This window comes from Rhinolophus hipposideros (assembly GCF_964194185.1).
Source record: "Rhinolophus hipposideros genome assembly, chromosome: 6".
In the NCBI taxonomy this organism is placed as follows: Eukaryota; Metazoa; Chordata; class Mammalia; order Chiroptera; family Rhinolophidae; genus Rhinolophus; species Rhinolophus hipposideros.
In genome coordinates this window covers 92,905,871-92,927,920 of record NC_138052.1, presented here as the reverse complement: position 1 = coordinate 92,927,920, position 22,050 = coordinate 92,905,871, and the positions used below count along the sequence as shown (strand labels likewise).

The 22,050-nt window shown below is 40.0% G+C and overlaps 1 protein-coding gene across 1 annotated transcript in view; it reads left to right on the top strand.

The window, feature by feature from the left end:
- DNER (delta/notch like EGF repeat containing) overlaps positions 1 to 22,050 on the top strand; it is a 274,119-nt gene that overhangs the window by 241,115 nt on the left and 10,954 nt on the right. Inside the window, exons 10-11 of the mRNA XM_081051089.1 lie at positions 5,919 to 6,032; positions 15,339 to 15,470. Coding sequence (XP_080907215.1) covers positions 5,919 to 6,032; positions 15,339 to 15,470 — 246 coding nt within the window. The remainder of the gene's footprint in view (positions 1 to 5,918; positions 6,033 to 15,338; positions 15,471 to 22,050) is intronic.

Sequence of the window (22,050 nt, the reverse complement as noted above, 5' to 3'; positions counted from 1 at the left end):
CTCAAAGAGAAATTGCTATGAACGGGAAGGGAATTCTTTTTTAAATAAATGGTGCAAGAAAAATCGGGCTGTTAAACAGAAAAACAATAAATGTTCTTACTCACATTTCTGAATAAATTCCATATGAATTAAAGAACACAATTCTTTGACTTTGTGTCCTCTTCTACTTGCAGTACTTTTTCCTTTCTTCCTTCTTTTCTTTTCTACCAAGTTTCTTTAGAGTTGGTAAAAAAGCACCTCTATATCCTTCACTTTTATTCTTTTCTTAACCCTCCTCAGTTTGGATCTTGTCCACACCATTCCACTAAAATGGGTTCAGTGGTGACCTCACTGGAGACTTTTCAGTGATATCCATGAAGCCTTTCCGTTCAGCCTCCGACTCCACATTCCTGCCCTTTGGCCCCACGGATCACTGGGATCCTTGTTTTAGCTTCCACAGCTCCATTTCCCCCACTCTTCACTTCCGGCCCCCACTGAATCCTTGTCCTCTGGACACCATGAATGCGGGTGGTCCCCAGGGTTTGCTTCTTGGCCACTCTGTCTCTCCTCTTCTCTGCTCTCATCCAGTCCTCTAACTGCCTCCTCTGTCTGACATGTTGACCCCCAAACAGAGGTGACTCTTCCCTCCTTAAACTCTCCCAGCATTTTCTCTGTATGTGCTATGACAATTGTGATGGGCCGTGTAGTCAATTCTTTCTGGCTTCACACTTTTCTCTACCTTACACTAAATCGTAATTTAGCAAAAGGCGGTGACTGCATGGTTTTGTTTTCTTTCTTTTTTTCTTTTCATTCTCGGCAGATTTTGATATGGTGGCTTGCACAAAGCAAATGCTAAATAGCTATCTTTATTTGAATCGAAACTGCTGCCTGACACACTAATTAAAGAAAACCACCTTGAACATTTTCCCAGTAAGTTTCCACTGTGGATCATGAAATTATTAGAAGCAAAATGCCTGGAGGGGTTCAGAGTAACATACTCTCAGACACACCGAAATGCTGGTATTTCCTTTAAAACCAGTTCACAGCTAGGTCATGACAAACTTTTAAGACTTGGGTTAGGGTTCGTAACCTCATGTGGACAAAAAGTCAAGTTTCTGCCCCAATTGTGTTGATTTTTATTTCTAGCAGAACAAACTAAATAATCAACAATATATCCTTTTGGAATTTTTGGTGATAAAGTTAGAAAGAAAAATATTTCAATTTTTAATGGTGAAAATAACATAACAATAATAAAATATTTAGAAAAAAGAAATTTCAAAATAGCTCATTGCTTTACAGTAGAACACAAGAGTGATAATCATATGTATTATTTCCATCTTTTGTAAATAGACATGTTTTTATGGTTATAATTGAGTATACCAACAATTTTGTATTTTTCTGTTCATACTTAACATTATACTATGTTTGACTGAGATATTGCTAGGAAGTCTTACTAATTCTATTTTAAATGGTTATGCAATGTTTCCATTGCAGTATGTTTATCCATTCCCTTGTTGTCTTTGATATGAGGCTGTTATAAATAATTCTTGAATGAACATCTTTATTCCTATAATTTTCATACTTTTCTGAATATTTGGGGGGGAGAGAATAGGGTTTCAGAAAAGGGATCACTGGGTTATGGGTTTGATCACATTATATCTCATGACTTTTTAAAGTCTATATAAATTTATAGTTGAAAAGATGAGAACTTTTGCTTTGTTGGCTAGAATTATTTCCTCTGTGTAACAGGGAACAAGAATTTCTGGATATTTTTTGTATCTAGCCCCTCTCACGTAGTGAGTTAGATACAAAAATTAATAAGTCAAGGTTTCTCCCCTTTTCAGGCTATTATTAAATCAGAAGAGTAGACTGAGGCTGAACACACAAGGAATAATGAGGGTAAGGTCGAAATGTCAATTGTAACTTCTGAAATAATTTAGAAAAAGTTGAGTTCTGTGAAGGTGGAAATACTAGAAAAGTTTTCATGGAAGAAATAAGTTTGAATATAATAGGATGATATTTTAAAGAGAATATTAAGTTCAAGGAACACTTCATGTTAATTTTCTTTACCTGGATTACTTCTCCTGGAGATAAAATAATGATATTTTGTTTTCCAAATCTTAATCATGACTAAATTGTGATGACCACAAAGATTTATAATTGCCGCACTACTCTTTGAATTTTTGCTCATTTTTAATTCTAAAATTAACTTATACAAAGAGCCCTGTTGGAATAGAGATCTTTTCAGAAACATTGCCTCTCTATTCCTTAATATGAAAAGTATGAATTTTTATTAGTTTTGACGGAATTACAGTTTATTTTTCCTTGAGACTAAACATAAGTTTCATAATAGTGCGTGCTACATTCTTTGCCAATGGGTGATGCATGTGTCATTCCAAGACTTAGTTTGAAGTGTGGACCTGGTTTTCCTGACAAAATAGGGTGTTTTTGAGGCAGATTTGGAATGCCTTCTCACTCCTCTGGCAATCCTACCTGTGTGTCAGCCAAAGTATGCAGACCTTCGCCTCTCCTGAAAGGACAGGAGTCTGGTGGCATATTCATAATTTCTTTCAAGCATCCAGATATGGTCTGTGCTATAAAGGACCTCAGAGATTTGTGGGGGCTGGGATCAGACAGAAGAACAGATAAGTGAAAATTGAATACAATAAACCCCATCATGGCACGAACCCAGCACGCTTTCAGTGTACAATGATGGAAGAATGGAGTTCTGTCTTAGTAGAGTCAGGTTCAGCTTCACAGAGAAAGGGTGTTCGAGCTGAACTTTGACAGATAGAATGTGCCAGGTGAAGACCAGCTTGGGAAAGAGGGTGAAGGAAAGCGTCTTTGTCAGAGGACACAGGATGTCCAACACTCAGTGCTGGTCAAGTGCCCGGGGCTCCTGGGGAGTGGGGGGTGCAAGAAGGTGGGACCCAGGGGTCTGAGGAGAATGGTGGCATGGAGGCAGCCTGGGCACAGCAGCAGTGTTCACGACTGTTTATTCTCTCTATTTAAGATTTCTAGCTCATAGTTGTCCAGCTCTAATCGTCAAGCTGAGTAATCAGACAGATATGTTTTTATGTAGGGCTTAGCAAGGCTTAGAGTATAGAAATGTGAGTAACCAGAGTTCTCACTGGGGACTTAGAAGACCATCTTGCTTCATAGTCATCATGATTCTCTGAAGATTAGCTGTTGTCCAGTCTTGCTGCCAGAAAACTCTCAATGACCGAGAGCAAGTGACCAAATATCTTATCTTTTGAAAAAAAGAGAAATAACAAGTGATAACATTATTGCCAAAAATTGAAATTGCTTATTATCTTGGGTGTTTTCATCAAATCTATATTCTTAGGTTGTTTAAATATTAAGCCTAGATTTTCTTTAGCCTTATTGGAAAAATGTGGTAATTTGTATGTTAATGTATTATTTATATCAATATTATACAGACTAGATTGGCTAATGTAGTATTACTAGAAACCCAGTAAAGATCCTTGATGCTCTTACTTAAGGGAGAATGGAAATTTTTTTTCAGGCTTCAGACATCTCTGAACCTCAGTTGTGGCTGCATTTCCCATTATAATTGAAAGCCTTTTTTTTTTCACCTGGTTTCCATTGACCAGTCACAGGGGGACTTGTAAATATGTGAATCCTTGTTTTTTGATAAACACTTTGAAGCAGAAAAGGCTCTTTTACATTTTATTCTTGCAGTTGAGCTGGTGCTGCTTGGGAATCAGCAGGAAACAGAATAGAGACTTCTGGGCTAGGAAGCCATACACACCCAAGTGATCATCAGTTTCACGCTAATTAATAATTTAATCTTTAAATTAGTTTGAGCTGGTGTATTCCCATGAATCCTGGGTTTGTCAAGGGTGATGAAAGTCAGGGCAGGGATGCAGGGAGCAGGGACAGGGCTTGAGGGGGCTGGATCCCCGCACACGCGAGTCGTGGGATCAGGTGGTGCTTGCAGGCAGCGAAGTAAGGCAAAGGTCTGAAAAGCGTTTTGGAAAAACATCTGGCGGAATGTTGTTCAGGGGTTGGATATGAGGGGCAAAGGATAAAAAGGAATGAAAAGCCATCCATTCCAAAATGCTTTCCCAGGCTCAAGTGAAGTCATTAGTGTTAATACAGATGGGCAGTTCTGTCTCTATTTTCTTTTACATTTTTTTCTTCTGTCTTGAGCCCTGCTTCTTAAGGCACTGAAAAAGAAATGAGAAAAAAATCCCAGTAAGAATAATTTCGGTGACTAAATGATGAGTCATTGGGTGTGGCACTTCTTTGCACCAAAGTAATGAAGAGAAGAGCGAATCAAGTAAATCCCTTTCAGTCACTATTTGTTTTATGCCTATGTTTCGTGAGGCTGTTGGGAAGCGTTAGCATATCATTCTATATATTCTTATACAGAATATCATGTAATTTATCTCCTGCTCCAAAGGGCGAGGGATGGAAGAGAGCTGAAGCCATTCATCCTTCCACGTTGGCATGCCAATGATACAGCAACAGAAATCCTACTTTTTGAAAAGTGCTGGATTTTCAGTTTTTTTAATGAAATTGTACAATTTTTATAAAATTTTATAAATTAAATTTAGTTTTTTTTTTATAAAATTGTACAAAAATTCCAACAACATAGAAATATGTAATATGAAAGTCAGAGTAATCCATTTTCCTTTTAGTCCCACTTTAGGCATTAGCATACATACATGCACACAGACTTAAAAAAAAAATACCGAAGGGAAACTTACTGTTTTCACTGTGAAGATTCTTTTAAATGCCTCTTTTTGGTTAAGTAAGTACTGAGCTACATTGGATTTTGTATATTTCCGTGGCAATCTGAGCTCACTGTAAGCAAACTACTTCTCAAACACACATTCAGATTCAGAATGCTGTGGTTTCAGATTCCGGCTCTTGGCCTACCAGCCTGGTGATCCTGAATTCTTTCCTCAGTTTCCTTATCTGTAAAATTGGGGGAATGAGGGTATTTGTCTCATAGTGTTGTTGTGAGGATCAGATTAGATGTAAAGCACAGCACATGCGTCTAGAATATACTATGTTTCCCCGAAAATAAGACCTACCCAGACAATCAGCTCTGATCCGTCTTTTGGAGCAAAAATTAATATAAGACCCGGTGTTGTTATGTTATGTATTGTATTATATGTTACGTTATGTTATGTTATATTATATTATGTTACATTATGTTAAAGACCCGGTCTTATTTTACTATTTTAGTATTTTACTTATTTTACTATTTTACTTACAGTAAAATAAGACCGGGTCTTATATTAATTTTTGCTCCAAAAGATGCATTAGAGCTTATTGTCTGACAAGGGCTTATTTTCAGGACAACACGGTAGTGTGTACACAACACATGTTAACTTTAGTAGATGGAGAACTGATTAGGTCTTTGAGGATGGAGTGTAAGTACCAAGGGGTCCCCGTCTGTCTCCCTCTCTTCTCCAAAGTAGAACTGGGGCTCATTTAAGTACCTGACTCCAAATCTTCACCTTCAGATACTGCTTATCAATTATGTCATTGTTTTATGAAGGCTGCCTGGCTATTTTCAGTTTCTTTTGGAGACTTAGAAAGCATCTGTCCCTGATAAACTTGATCATTCAGGCTTTTAACTTTCTGTTCCCCAGGCTTTAGCCCAGAGAAAGTATGAAAAACTTATGGTAGGATCTATGAGTAGCGATTCAATGTTATTTTCTCCTAAAGTGCATCTTTACAGCAGTCTAAAGTCAAGTACCTGGGTGGTCTCTCTCTCTCTCTCTCTCTTTCTCTCTCTCTCTCTCTCTCTCTCTCTCTCTCTCACACACACACACACACACACACACACACACACCGCCAGGACCCTGCTTTCACGCCGGTACAGGCTGTTCAAACACTTTGCTTTCAAAGGCCATGGGAGCTGGACATTTTTAACGAGCCACCCTTTGTCTCTCTCTCCACAGGGGTACACTGTGAGTCGTACAAGGACCCCTGTGCTAATGTCAGCTGTCTGAATGGAGGCACCTGCGACAGTGAAGGCCTAAACGGCACGTGTGTCTGCACACCAGGGTTTACAGGCAAGTGGTCCAGGAACTGAGTGTTCACATTTACTGCAAAATCCCTTAGATTGCATCTGTTAAAAGCCCAGGACTCTCTATATACATATCCTTTCACCATGTACATAGGCACTGCTGGGATGAAGGTCTGTGTTTAAACAGTGGACTGTTTGTCCTGACATGAGGCTCCTCTGAAACCAGCGTTTGTACATAGCAGACATGCTGAGACTGGCACTGCTATACATTTTTGGAGCTATAGCTTTGAAATGTGGGACATGAAAGACAGGTGTGTATGGTTTGTGTTAATGAAAGAGGGGGAAAGGGAGCGTCAAATGTATCCTCTGTGTAAAAGCGACTGGATTTTGAAAAATAAAGAGATAAGTGATGGTGAGAAGCCCAGGAGACACTCCAGGTTCCGGGTTGATTGTTAGTGAAGGTGCAGATACTACTGATGTGGAGAGAGGGAGTGGAATGGGGAGGGAAAACTGCCTGAGGGCAAAGCAGGTAGGGAGGACAGGACCGGCTCAAAAGGAGCTTTGGTGCCATCGAGCTCTGAGTGGGAAGAGTCCCTTGTAGATTAGGGAACCCAGCCCAACCCAGGCTCCTTCTAAATTACTTCCTATGGGCTTCAGGGAGTTTGTGAATTCCCAAAACTAGGTGCGAAATGTTCTATGTATGTGTAAAAGAACTCTGAACCACTGGGGTAGAAAAGGGTCCATCCTTTGCCTTGCCAACAGAATGCGGGAGTCGTGAAATAATGAACGTGGGACAAGCTATGTTTTCGGAGCTTTGTTCAACCAACAAAACCACCAGGTTGCTCTGGTTTGCAAGTTGGGAAAGGTTGACCTATAGGGAGCCCCTAGAAGCGATGGGTATTTCAGCTGCAGGATAACAAGCTGCCTGTTGTTGGCTGGGGAGCACCTTGCAGGCTCACCTCTCCCTTCTGACCCACCGTGGCCCCCTCCCAAGCCTGGGAGAACTTCCAGAGCCTGGGTCCCCAGTCCATCCCTGGGGAGTCCCATTTGTGCTTCTGGGGAAGAGGCCAACAGTCGAGATGTGGGAGAAGCACCTTCTGATCTTCTTTCTATTTATCTGTGTCACATCCTGTGTTTTCCTTTTGGGTTTTCCTTGGACCAAGGAGTGGGTTCACTCCAGAAAATCCTTCACAGATGGTTTTGTTTTGCTGACTGGTTTATAAACACACAGAGACATTTATACTCATCAATGGATGCAAAAATAATGTTGGGGAAGCATTCTGTTTTTTTCCCCCCTGATATTTTTACCCCACAAATAATAAAAAGCCTGGAAGAAAAATTGGAAAATATAGTGCTATAGGGGAAAAAAAAAAAACACCCACCACTTAAAACTGCACTGCTCAGAGCTAGGAGATAACCACTGGTAACATCTTGATGCAATATGCACACATAGTTGAACATAAAAGCAAATATACTGCTCATACTAGATTGTACCCTCCTTCTCACTTAGAAATGTGTGTCATAAATGTGTTTCCGCACAAAGAAATATGCTTCTGTTTTATCTTTTTTACTGGCTGCACGTTAGTCTATTATATGAAATAATCATGTTTTTTTTTGTTTGTTTGTGTTTTTTGTTGTTGTTTCTAAACCCATTGTCAATTCAGCTTTTGGGGAGCTGAGAACTTTTGCCTATTATAAACAATAGTGCAATGAATATTCTTGAATATGCATCTTTGTGTACCTCTCTGATTATTTCTTTGAGCTAATTTCCCAAGAATGAAACCCAGGGTCCGGGAGAATCCTTCCATGTTTCCATGTTACTGTCCAAGAGAAAGCACTGTACCGATATTCACTCCCTCCATGAGTGCCCGCGAGCATGTGTTTCCTCATTTTCACACAAATACTGACAATCGTCATTCTGGTGGCCAAAAATGTGTTTAAGTGTTGTTTTAACTTGTAGGTCTTTGATCCCTAGTGAGGTTGAATACTTTTTAAATATGTTTATGGCCATATGTGTTTCTTCTTTTATGAACTTCCCAGTCACATCCTTTGTTTGCTATTCTACTAGACCATTCATGTTAACCTTCATTCTTGATTTGAAATAGCCCTTTATAATAAGTCTATCACATTTTTATCTGCCGTAGGTTGCAAATATTTTTCCGCTGTCATTTGCCCTTTCAATGTACATAAAGTGTTTGTTTTGTTTTCCATATATCATATTTAAATTTATGTAATTAAATCCTGATATTTTCTTTTGTTTTTTTCTTGTTTTATGCTAGAAAGAGCCTATGTATCAAGTTTTTATATTCTTCTATATTATTCTAATCATGTATGAGTTAATTTTGTGCGTGCAAATGTTTAATCCATTTGACATTTATCTTGGTATCTTATGGGAAATAAAGTGCTATCGCATCTCCAGAATATTTAGCAAATCTCCAACTGCCTACTCAGCATTCACTCTTGGATGTCTCTCAAAGACACCTCAAACTTAAAGATTTTTCTCCCTTTCCCTTCTTTTAGATATTGGCTAGCTCATTAAATGGTATTACTACCACCTCAAGCTGCTCAGGACAGAAACTGGGGAATAAATTTTGTAGCCTCCTCTTCCTTGCCATCACTGACATCCAACTGCCAAGGAGCCCTGAAAACCCCCAGAGCCTCTCACTTTTCCGAGAGCCAACACCAAGCTGCCTTCACCTCCTGTCGGCACTAGTGCAGCCCCTCCCAACTGTCTCCCCATGCCTATTACCCTTCACCCCAAATACATTCTCTACATTGTAGAGACCTTATAAAATACAAATCTGATCTTGTCACTCCCTACTTAAAAGTTGCCTATTGGTGTTTCACTGTCTTTAAGAGAAGGGTGAAAGCGCTTACCTTGATACAAGACCCGGGTGGTGTGGCCCCATTTAGCCTTTCCAGTTTTGTACTGGGCCCCCACCTGCTTGATTCCTGAGCACCCCAGTTCAGGTTCTCCTCAGTAATGTTTTTCTCCTCTATCTGCTACTTCCCAGTCCCCTCTGTTCTCCACTTCCCATCCCACACCACAGCCCTTTCTTTGTGGCACTCAGCACGATCACTGGAAGCAATAGGACTCTTCCACTAAAGTAGCTTCAAACATCACACCAACTGGCCTTTGAAAACAAGAGATGTCTGTTTCTCTTCAGCCCTGGTAATCTTTTAAACTGCAAAGGACCATAGCATGGTTCCTAAAGTTGTTTGGAGAGTTGTGCTGTTAATGCGTTTTACAGAATGCTGGTCCCGTGAGTTGCTCCATGGAAAAAGTGTCTGTGGCCAAATAAAGTTGGGATATGGTACATGCCATGTGGAGATTCACGAGGGATGTCTGCATTCTGAGAGGTCTTCCAGGAAAGGATCTTATTTGCCTTTGTTTTATTTTCCAAATATATTTCATCATAGAACCTTTCCCGCCCCCTTAAAAAAGAACCTATTGTATTCTGAGAACTGGCATTCTATTGGAGAGAGAGGCTGATAAAATGCTACCTACCACTGTGCAGGGAACAATGGTGTCTCTGCTCTTTAAATTGTTACCTTGGAACCAAATACTCTTTTGTTTTACCTGAGGTTTAGCAAAACTTACTCTTGGCCAACTATTAAGTGCTTAAAAGCTCCCTAATTGACTGGTGGAGAGAATTAGGCAAATTGTTGTCCCATAATTAGATATTCAACTCAATGTCACATCTACATTATGAGACTAGCTTTTTCAGTCCCGGTTTATTTTGCTCTTTTCTCTAAGATCTCTAGGTGGGACCTTAGATTATCGATTTGAGACTTAGCCTCATTTCCGATGTATGCATTTAATGCTATAAATTCTCCCTTCTATACAGCTTTGGCTGTGTCCCACAAATTTTATGTTGTGCTTTTATTTTCATTTAATTCAATGTTTTTGTTGTTGTTGTTGTTGTTGTTATTATTGTTTTTTAGATTCCTTTAGATTTTTTTTTTGATCCATGGATTATTTATAAGTGTGTTATATAGTCGGGGCTCTTTTCCCCAGCATCTTTTGGCATTTCTGGTTGCTGGCTTCTCCAGCATTTAGTCTGGAACATATGAGGCCAAAAGAAAACTCAGGGAGCTCACCAGCAGGTCGTGACTTGGGTTCTGAGGTTCCTAGCCAGTCTATCTCCTTGTGACCTCTCAGATCTTCTCTTGTTTGTTTTATATACCTGGGGTGCCAAGAACAATGTACACAAGTGGACACTTTGGTCAACGTTGCTCCAGTAGTAGTTCACCGTAATCAGAAGTGTCTGGATGCGGATGGTAACCACTTTGAGCACCTCTTGTAATTGCTAAAGACAAATGTGACTTATAGTCATCTTTTGTTATTGGTATATATTGAGCATTAAAATTTTAATAGTTTTTTCCTTTCTTAAAATGTGTGTACATTTTTTGGGCACTCTCTGTATAATGTCTGGGGTTCTTACTTGTACTTACTGGGAAGAATGAGAAACATATTTCTGCTCCAACTTTTTGGAAGCAGAAGTCTTCATTCTGGCTGTTCTTAGAATTTTCCCTTTATTACTGGCTTTTTTTTTTTTTTAGCAAATTGATTATGATGTGCCTTAATGTGATTTTGTTGGTGTTTATCCTGCTTGGGGTTTGTTGCACTTTTTGGATCTGTGGTCTTATAGTGTTTTTTTTAAATCAAATTTGGAAAATTTTTAGCCACTATTCCACCAAATATTATTTTATGTCTCTCCTCCCTCTTCTGGGACTCATATTACATCTGTGTTAGACTACTAAAAATTGTACAACAGATCACTGAGTCTCTGTTGAGCTTAAAAACATTTTCCCCCGAGCTTCAGTTTGTGTAGTTTCTATTGCTCTGTTTTCAAGCTTATTAATCTTTTACTCTGCAGCATGTAATATATTAATACCACTGTATTGTTTTATTTTTAATTTGATGTATTTTTCATGTTTAGCTGTTCCATTCAGTTCTTTTTTATATCTTCCATTTCTACCTTCATTCCTCCCCACCCCCATGTTTCCCTTTACATTTTGAGCAAATTCCTTGTTTACTCACCATCATTTATTACTTCTGGGCCTCTGTCTTTTGAACTGATTTTTCTTCTGGTTATGGGTTACACGTGTCTGCTTCTTGGCACGTCTAATAAGTTTTGGTGGATGCTGGTCATTGTTAGTGAAGTTGTTGAGTGATTGGGTTTATTGTCTTTCTTTTAAAAGTGCTGGCCTTTTTTGTGGTGAGTAAGCTACTTGCCAACCTGATTGATCCTTTCAAGGTTTGTTTTTATGTTTCGGGAGTGAGTCGATAGTAGCTTTCACTCGGGGGATTGTCATGCCCTACTTTTAAGGTGAATGCACTGGGAGAGGAGGAAGGGTGTCAGTGAAATATCTGTACTTCGACTTGTGAGAGGCTGAATCCCTCACAGTCCTCCATAAGTTTTGGGAACTGTTCACCTTTCGTCTTGTTTCCCAGGCCCGTGGAATTTCATTTACTCATGCACAGTATTCAGTAACACACTTGAAGATTGCAGCTTACTACTGATGCTCTTTTTCTGAGTGCCTCTATCTTCTGTGGTAGTCTGTCCTGCAAATTACAGCTCTCTGGGCCTGTACAAAATCCAGTTCTCTTCAACTCAGTGAAACCATTGTGTTCTAAATTGGCTCCAGGCGGAAAGCCAGGATGATCGTGGTACTCAGCTGTTTTGTTTCCCTTCTCTCAGCTTCCACCGTCATGCTCTGCCTGTTGTCCAATGTCTTAAAAGTGTTTTTTAAAAATACATATTTCATCCATTTGTCTAATTATTTACAGTGGTAGGGCAAGACAGGCTCCAGTTACTCCATCATGGTAGAAGAAGTTCCAAATACTTTTTAAAGATTCATTTCATCTGGAATAAAATGCTAGTTAAGTATGAAGCCATAGTTAAAGCACCCAGTCCAGTGCCTGACACATAGTAGGCATATACTGGGGGTGCCAAAAAATGTATACAAGTGTACACTTTGGTCAACGTTGCTCAAGCAGTAGTTTGCTATAATCAGAAATGTCTGGATGCTGATGGTAACTACTTTGAGCACCTCTTGTAATTGCAGAAGTCAAATGTGACTTGTATTCATCTTTTGTTATTGGTATATATTGAGTATTACAATTTTAATACAGTTTTCCTTTCTTAAAATGTGTATACCCTTTTCTTGGCACCCTCTGTATTTAATACTAGCTATTATGATTATAATGATTTTCATTGATATCATTCAGTGTGGGCTCTATTGAACCAAGGACATACTAAGAGCAATGGCTTGGTCTCGTCTTTTTCATTTTAATTTATGTGAGGAAAGCATACAGAATTAAACAGCTCACTTTTAAATTTGCATAAATACTACCAAATTTGATAGCCACGGTACATATTGCCCCTTAGAAAGTAGTAGATTGAAAATCAATTGTGAAAGATTTAAAGTTCAGACTCTTGATTTCCAGCTTTAGTCAAGTAGAAATTGCATTTTGTATTCTCTTTACAAATGTTATTCAAGCACAACAGCAATTTAAAAGCAATTGATTTTTCTCCAACTCAAATTTTTTAAAAAAGTAAGCAAGTCAATGAAAAAAGTCATCTGGCTCAAGCCAGCAAAAGCATAAATATTTATTAAGTCAAACATGAGTAAAGAAAGATGATATAATATACTAAGAATTTTTCTAGTAAAGTAAGTTAGAATACATATTGCTTGGAGCTGGAATGTTGGGGTGTTGAAATATATAAAAACATATAGTATTCTTAATATGGGGAAATGTATATGAACCCAAACTTGCTCTCCATAGTTCATAACAAATCTTCAAATACCTTGCAAGACTGATGGCAAAAAGCATGATCACTGTAAGGCAGAGAAGAGCAGTCCCCTTGGGACGTCTTCTGGTTGAAATTTTCCTTGAGTGGCTCTATCATCAGAATCACTCCATATTCCTACCACCAGCATATGACACAGTAAAGGCATCAAACTGAGAGCCAGCTAGGGGATAACTGACTCAACTGCAAGCATAGGTGTGTTAGTCTGTAAAATAGGCCATTAAAGTAAATCTGAAGGTATCTGCGAACTGTGTATCACCCAGGGTTCTCCCAGAGCACATGTGCTGTGGAAATAACTGCTAGTTCTTTGGACCCTTAACTGGCATGGAATTTATATCATTACTGATGTCATTTACTCCCCAGAATGGCTGTAATAAAACTGATAATGAAGGCAGAGTAGGATAGTTTGGGATTCTCTCTGGGTTTTAGATATTTGATAAATGTCTGCAGAAAGAGTTCATCTTATTTTCTCTGGCCATTCTCTATTCCGATCAAATCCTTCCAATCTAGTGAGATGCAAGAACAGACAAATCTGGGAGTCTTGGACCTCTCCTGACTATGTTAGAGACCCTTAGAGATCCAGGAACCAATACACACATTAGGATAGCTCTGGGCCCTGAATTTGGCATTACCTCCCTGGGGAGGCTCTGGGCCAGAGCAGGACTGGATGGACAGATCTGGGACTGCACATAGTTTAAGAAAGTACAAGGGTTTGTTGTTGACACTGGACTTCTGTAGCAGAGTGGGCTTTTGAATTTTGCCGAACTATAGAAGTAGGAAGTCAGGTTGTTTCTGTTGGCAATTGTTGCAAAGCCAACAGGGCATCTTATTTCAGAATTGGCAGCATTCCAGTGGGTAGCTAAAAAAACCTATTATTTAGTAAATATCTCAATTAAGCTTGTCTTCCTAAACGGTTGTAAAATAGTACTGACGTATATATTTGTTGAGGGCTTTGATTTCATCCTTTTAGCATTTCTCAGTACTTTCTTTTTTATATGTCTCTTCAACTAGTCTACCATGTAATACTGTTTGTAATAGTTTATAGTCTATGCCCTGCTCACTCAGAATGATTGCCCCATTAATAGAAAGACAACCCTTGAAATAGGTTCGTAAGAGGCGATCAATTTCTTGTCTTTCCTATTGATGTAAATGACTATATTTACTGCAGGAAACAAATTCACTTAGACACTAGTGAATTATAATCAACCTAGTAGGACCCAGAAGTAGCAAATGTTTCTTTTGACAGATTTTACTTTAAAAATGAAAGAGTCAGATGCCAGGTATGAAAAGAGTGAGAAAGGGAACAGACATGAAATATTTTAGTGTGAGATTCCTCCTCTAAAATGGTCTGTGAGTGTCATATGGTGGTTTTATAAATGTGAGGTAAAGCAGTGGCAGGTAGAAAAACACTTCAGTGCTAATTAAGGAAGCCTGGAAGTAATTACCCAAGTGTACACCAAACCATTGCCATTTGAAAATGGCCCAAATATTTGATTTTGCTCCTTTGTTTTAGTCTACGACTATAGTAGTGCTAGGGTTTGTTTGATTTTTTTGTTTTGTTTCTTTCATCAATTTTCACATTTATCTAAGCAAATGGAAGCATCTTGCAAATATTTCTTTTCCTCATTTTTCAATCTTTTAAGAGCGATTGCCTCAATCCGAAGTATCCTCTTCTATTCAGCTTTGACGAGATGCCTTTAAATTCCGAAGCATACCCATTTTGTATTGACTCATGGTATGGCTTTAACGCCACAGAAAGACCGCTTTGTCCTTGTAACCACTAATAACAAGCGATTCCCTGGAAATTGGTGTTTGAACCATAGTGACGTCAGCTTAGGTTCCGGTTTCAACCAGGCTCTCCCCGAGGGGACAAGGATGTCCCAAAATGTTGGGTCTAGGCAGGGTCAGGAGCTCCAGGTCACATTTTTCTTTATGGGGGAAAGACAGACTGGCGTGGATGTGAGCTTCCCTCAAGCCACCATTTCCAGGGGATGATTATGTCCAATTTAGGTTAACCACAGACTTCACAACTGCCTCTCCTTATGGCCTGATGCTATTCCCGGGCATCTCAGGCCCTCCAGGAGCACGCCCAGGGACCTGGAAAGTGGGTACATTTGCTAACTGGACTCAGTGCAGGCACACAGCTGTGCCTTAGCACTCTCCAGAAAATAGTGAAATGTCCAGACTCACACACTCAGACACTTCACTTGGCTGAAAAAACAAAAAATCGTAAACTGAATTTTTGGCTTTCTGGAGTTTCAGGAAAAAAGGTGAAACGATTCAGCTGATTAAACACAAAATAAAATAGATTCCTTTAATAACATTAGGAACCTAAATTTGCTTTTCTGATAAACTTCGAAAGCTTTGTTCAGACATTCTGGGAGAGTTCTGCACTTTATACACACAGCACATTGGGCGCCGCTGCTGATGATCATGGGCCCAGCCTCGGATTTCTGCTTTGCCAAAGAAGGGATGGGTGACAGAACCCCTGGTGCAGCTAACAGCCTCACTGCCATTTCTCTTTATCTACTTAGGTGAAGAATGTGACATCGACATCAATGAATGTGACAGTAACCCTTGCCATCATGCCGGTACTTGCCTGGACCAGCCCAATGGTTATACCTGCCACTGCCCACACAGCTGGGTGGGAGCAAACTGTGAAATCCGTAAGTATTGCTGCTGCTCAGCTGCTGGCATTTAACCTCACACTTTCAGTCACCAAGACGAGGATGCCGACCAGCCCAGCCAGCCTCATGCCACTCACACATGAGGCAGTGAAGTCCCAGAGATCACCTGAGTCACCCTGTCTCCCGAATCCCAGTGTTGCAGTTTTGCTTGGGGCCTTTTGCCACCTCTACTCCTTCCTGAGTCTGAATTCAGCCTTTCCACTGGAATGAGAATGTGTAGATGTCGTCCAGAGTTCAGTGCTGCTACTACAGCCAAAAATGTGCTAAACAGAGAAACATTAGAGTCATATCACCAAGTAGAGTCTCTGTGTTGAAAACGTAAAAAAAAAAAAACACACCAAATGTAAATTCACTTTGCATTTATGTCTTCAAGTGTTTTCAGATGTATTAGGTTCCATCAGTTGCCTGGAGGAAAGTCCAGTGAGGATGAGCATAAAAGAAAATCTGAAAAACATTTTGAGCTGCTTAGAGCTAAGTGTTCTCTAAAGGTGAACTAACAGAAGTTTGAAAACATCACAATTGAGATTTTATACATTGAAATGAAGTATCTGCTAGGATTGAGGTGAAAATGAGAAATGACGGGGGAATTGGGTTTTCTGGTGTTTTGTAAACTGCTAAGAATTTGACTTTGAAAGGTGTTTCCTTCTTACTTAAATTAGTCGTGGCAGGTGGATCTTTCATGAAAGCTCCCTTCTGGTCCTCTCACCCCCTCCCCTACTCTTTATTCAGATAAAGACAGCTCATTTACTATGTGAGTTTCACAGGAGGCAAATACAGTATGTATACATAGCCCTGTGTCATGCAGGGTGTCATGTGGGGTCTCTGGTCCCACTCCCCACATAAGAACGTAGGACATGGTGAGGCCAAAAAGGAACACTCACGGAGCCATAGATAGGGGAGTCATACCACTATAGTCTTGCTGGCGGCTGGGCTGGAGACACAGGAAGCAGGAGACACAGGAAGCAGGAGCCACACGATATGCAACATGCCATCTGCTTTTCTGCCAACCAACTAAGCCCACTTACTAGCTGCAATCCGCGCTTGCTAGCTCAGCCACCATCTTCTTGCTAGACCCCCGTTTTTTTGCTAGCGTAGCCAAGGCAGTTATGTTAGTGGCCCATGGCTTACTGGTTACAGCTGACGGCCAGCTAGCCACAGCTGATGGCCATCCAATCACAGTTGATGGCCATTTACTATCTGAGCCAGCACCCTTTAGCGTGAGGCCGAGAGCCTGGAAACTGTACTCCTGGCTCTGTCCCCACACCTGTCTGTCTCCTTCCTGAGCTGTCTACCTGTCTGTCTCCTTCCTGAGCTGGCCTGTCTCTGCCTCTACTCCTCCATGCTGTAAGTGTTTCAAAAACAGGCCCCTCACTGGTAGTCCATACTGATTAAGGCTGAATGGGCACGTCTGATTCTTAGAGTGTGTCTGAGGTCAGGGGAGGCCAATATTAGGAAACCTTATCCATAAAATGGACCACATTCTCCAGCTTCAACTTCAATAATGAAGGTGCTGTTTGGGCTGTTACCTGCTGACTCTTTGTCTTTGCTCTTGGTTCAAAGCTTGAGGGGGGAGAAGGTAATTATTTTTAGGCCTCTCCCTCAACCTTCCCAAATGCTCCTAAACAGCATGAATTAGGACCAACTGTCCTTGCTGAAGACAGGTGAGAAGTACTCTCTTGCTGAAGAAAGGGAACGAAAGGGATTCCAATGGTAAAAATGCTAAGACTGTGATGTGGTGTAGGAAATTAAGACTGAAGTCATGTAGGATAAATCCAGTCTGGTGGAGCCTTTGGTGGAAAAGTTCGTCGAGTTGGGTCTGCAGGACCTGCCTTCTCGTCCTGGCTCTGGTACTCATTGTATGGCTGCATTTCACTGTGCTGAACCTCAGTGTACTTATCCATAAAATGGGACCAGTTTTCATTCTAAAATTTAGTAATTCTGTGAAATGACAAATTTTGCAGCTTGGGGCAGAATATCTACTTATAACTTTTACATCTTAATTGTGAAGATAAATATATAAGAAAATATGGATAAGAATTCAGGAAATTCTGAAGTAAAATCCTACAATTATATATATATTATATATTATATATAATATATATTATATATTATATATAATTATATATAATATATTATATATAATATATATTATATATTATATATAATTATATATAATATATTATATATTATATATAATATATTATATATAATATATATAATATAATATGTATTATATTATATATAATATAATATAATATGTATTATATTATATAATATATGTTAATATATTAATATATTATATATTAATAACATAATATTAATATATTAATTAATGTATTAATATATTATATATTATATATTATATATTATATTATATATATATATATATATATATATATATATATATATATATATAAAAATCTGAATTTTACTTTCTTCCTGTGATGATAATATAAGCAGAAGATACACAAGGATGGAATAATAAAAAGGACAAAAGTTGGCCACATATTCTAGCTCCATCATATTCTGGCTATGTGACCTGTACAAACAAATTACCTCTTGGAACCCTGTCTTTCTCACTTGGAAAATGGTGATAAGAAGGTTGCTGTGAGAATTAAAGGAGGCAAATATGTACATATTTCTGCCATGCAGTCGGCACTAAATAAATGCTAGTTGCCCTTCTTCTTTCTTTCTACACAATGGTAGCTCTTACACTGTGAGCTGTTCCCGAGGAGGATGAACCTTTGGCAGTTGTCTTTTTAGATGATGCATTTGCAAGGGCACGGAACACTCTGAGCGGCCAGGGGTGATGGGCCCGTCACATGTCTTGGTCCACACTTGGGCTCTCTGTTTGTCCACCAGAGCGCTTTCCATTTGATGATCTCATTTGCATCTCTCCATTAGCCAATGTGCTAAAATAAGTGTCACTGCAGATTAGGCTCTGCGGGTTCCAGTGTTGGATGCTTCCACCCTTGACCTGAGTGTAACAATGGAGAACATGCATAGGAAGTTTTTGATGACATATATCTGGAGCCAGTGCCTAGAGAATTGGGTCTGAATCAAATGGAATGGATCCAAGGACCAGAAGTGCAAGCAGAGTCTGGCCCGTCAGTAGATAGGTGAGATAGATACAAGCGGCCTCCAGTCCTGTGTGAGCCATGGGACATATGGCCTCTGAGGTCCCTTTTAAACCCTGCGAGCATCTGAGAGCTTCTGAAACCAAGAAGAGGATCCCTGGATGGTACCCGGTTGGGTCAGTAGATCTCAATAGGAAGGCTCAGATGTACGCAGAGAAGAGAGAGAGCCGTGGCCCACATAGTTACATGGCCCAGAGGGTTACTGGGCCATCCAAGGCAGTAAAGGAGACGCCCATTGGCCTGCCTCCAGAGGCCACATCGCCTGCCTCCCTTTCTTACTCTTCTTCAGGTGACATTGTCCTGCTTTTTTTTCCTTGAACATGTCAAGTTCATTCCTCCCTTCAGGGCCTTTGCCTCTGCTGTTCCATATGCCTAGAACGCTCTTCCTTCAGATTTTAACATAGGCATCTTCTCTGCCTCTGGGGATCAGCTTAAATGTCACTTTCTCAGATACTGTCCCTGAGCACCTAATTAATTTCCTACTGCAGCTGTAATAATTTACCACAAATTTAATGGCTTAAGACAACAACACAAACTTGCCACCTTATAATTCTGGAGGGCAGAAGTCCAAAATAGGTCTGACTGGGGCCAGTGGGGCTGCCTTCTTTCTGGATGGAGGCTCTAAGGGAGAATCTTCTCCCTCGCCCTCTCCAACCTCTGGAGGCTGCCTACATTCCTTAGGCTCACAGCCCTTTCCTCGTCTAAAGAGCCAGCAATCATGCTGACCTCTGCTCCTGTCCTCACACCTCCACTTCTGGGTCCGTCTCGATAATTCGGGATAATTTCTCTATCCCCAAATCTTCCATGTAATCATTGCTTCCATTGTAATCTGCAAAGCCCTTTCTTCCATGGAAGGTAATATATTCACAGATGCTGGGGAATATGACATGTGCATCTCTGGAAGACCATTCTTCTGCCTTCTATAGCATCCGTGTCTCATTTCTTCTCCTCATGTGTTCTTCACAAATGTAATATTTTGAGGTGATTTAGAATTAGTTTTTCCTGTGACAGCATCATATTAATCACTCTGATGAGTATTTGCATGAAAATGACTTAAACCCATTAAAAGTGCAGGAAGTGTATGGGGACAAAGTCCCAGAGAGCAGTTTCCAGGCTCTCGGCCTCACCTGGAAAGGTGCTGGCTTGGGTAGTAGATGGCCATCAGCTGTGACTAGTTGCCATCAGCTGTGACCAGTTAGCCATTAGCTATTAATATAACTGCCATGGCTATGTTGGGGGTTGGTTGGTTGGCAGAGAAGCTGATGGCAGGTTGCGGATCATGTGGCTCCTGCTTCCTGTGTCTCCAACCCAGCAGCCAGTGAGAATATAGTGGTATGACTCCCCTATCTGTGGCTCCGTGGGTGTTCCTTTTTGGCCTCATCATGTCCTGCGTTCTTGTACGGGGAATGGGACTGGATTCCCTGCATGACAATGTGGTAACTAGAATGAATGCGGCTCTCAAAAACAGAACCCTGAGTTTTAGGCCTGAGGCTCTTGCCACCCGACCAATGGCAAAACCATCTCTGGAGCTCAGTTTCATCACCCATAAAATGAGGGACTACATGAAAGTGTTGTGTTCTTCCTTCCAGCTCTAGAATTATAGGCTCCACCCTCAAAGTCATATCATACTCTGCCAGGAAGCACAGATATAATGAGGCAGAGACTTCCTTTTGCCTGTTCCCTTGCAAAACACGACAGAATGTTTTCTAGTGCACATGGAAAAGAGAAATTCAGCATAAAATACAGGTGGGATTCTCACAAATACACACTTAAAAGTTCTCGCACATCGTGAAAATTGTTCCCTCACCAGTGAAGGGTGCTGCACGTGGAAATGAATCACTTTTTCATCAGCCATCACTAGAGGTTCTGAGACCTCAGTGGGATTTCCATGTAAAGTTGTACCATTTTAGTGGTCCCATGGCTACCTCCTGTGCCCCGTGTTTACTCCAGTAAGGAATGTTTCTTAGAAATTTGCCCCTTTAGAGTTATTATTTACCCCTCCAATCAATTGTAAGCAGTAGAAATTGAGCAGGCCGCACACATTTATCAAAACCATCAAGATAGTTGATCCAGAACTACCCCAAAAGGATCATTCAAATAACTTGTGTTTTATACATATTCGGAGGCAAATGGAAACCCTGAATTCTGGAAATTAACTAAACAGCCCTGGTGAAATTTTAATTCTCTGCCACGCGTTCTTACTGCCTTGGGACTGATCACATTTTTTTTTTCTTTTAAATAAATATTTTGCTTTCCTAGAATCCAGGTCTACAAATCAAAATTCCTTTAAGTCTTTACATATGGTGTTTTGTATCATCTGTGTAGGAGCTGTGAGGTTTACACGGTTAGAGTTACAGTCAGTTTTGCTGACTGACAGTTGGCCAGTTATGTGCACTGATCAGATGAATCTATGGTTAAACTTTTGAGTTAGTGCTATTCTGCAGTTGAGAAATAGGTGAATTAGGCTATCTTGGATTATGCAGTCAATCAGTAATCAAGCGCCCCTTATTGTCAGACATTGAATATGGTGCCCAGGATATAGACGAATGACAGCCCCTGCCTTCGGAAGCGTGTAATCCAAGGCTGTGTCTGGCATGTGCTGGGAGTTCTATAGGGCTTTGTGGTGTCCTGGGCCTCTTCTCAAAATCACGTCTGAAGAAACCCATCAAATGATTATGTTATGTGGGCAGTCCTTATTGAACAAATTGGTTGGGTTCTGTGGTTCTTATTTTTATCTAAACTAGGATTTAAAAAAAATAAAATTAATCTTCTTCCCTATTCAGACCTCCACTTCACTCCCCCAAAGTAACAATTAGTAACCATTTATTGTGGATTTTTCTTGATTTATCCGTCAGTATATATATAAGTCCTCATTTTCTTTTCAATAATACTGTTCAGCATTTTACTTTTATGCTTAAGAACATATTGATTCTTACAATATATTGAGTGTTTATCCACAATGGTTTATGCTTGTCTAGCTCATTTTTAAAATACCACTTGGCTTCTACTCTGGCCCCTCAAAGCCTTTCTTCATATGCAGCCAGAAGCATCTTTTCTTTCAGTATTCTAAAAGCATACGGCCTTCTTTCTTTTAAAGTTTTTTTCCCAAGTTTTTGTGTCAAAATACACACAACATGATATTAACTATTAACCATTTTTAAGTGTACATACAGTTCAGTGGGATTAAGTACATTGTGAAACCATCCCCACCATCCATCTCCAGAACTCCTTATGTCTTGCAAAACTGAAACTCTGTACCCGTTAAACAATAACCCCAACATCCTCTCCCCCCAGTGCCTGGCAACCACCATTCTAGTTTACTTTTTTTTTTTTAACCTCTTCTTTTCCTCCACACTCCAGCCTCTGGTAACCACCATTCTACTCTCTGTTAACTGAGTTTGGCTTTCTTTTTTTTTTTAGAT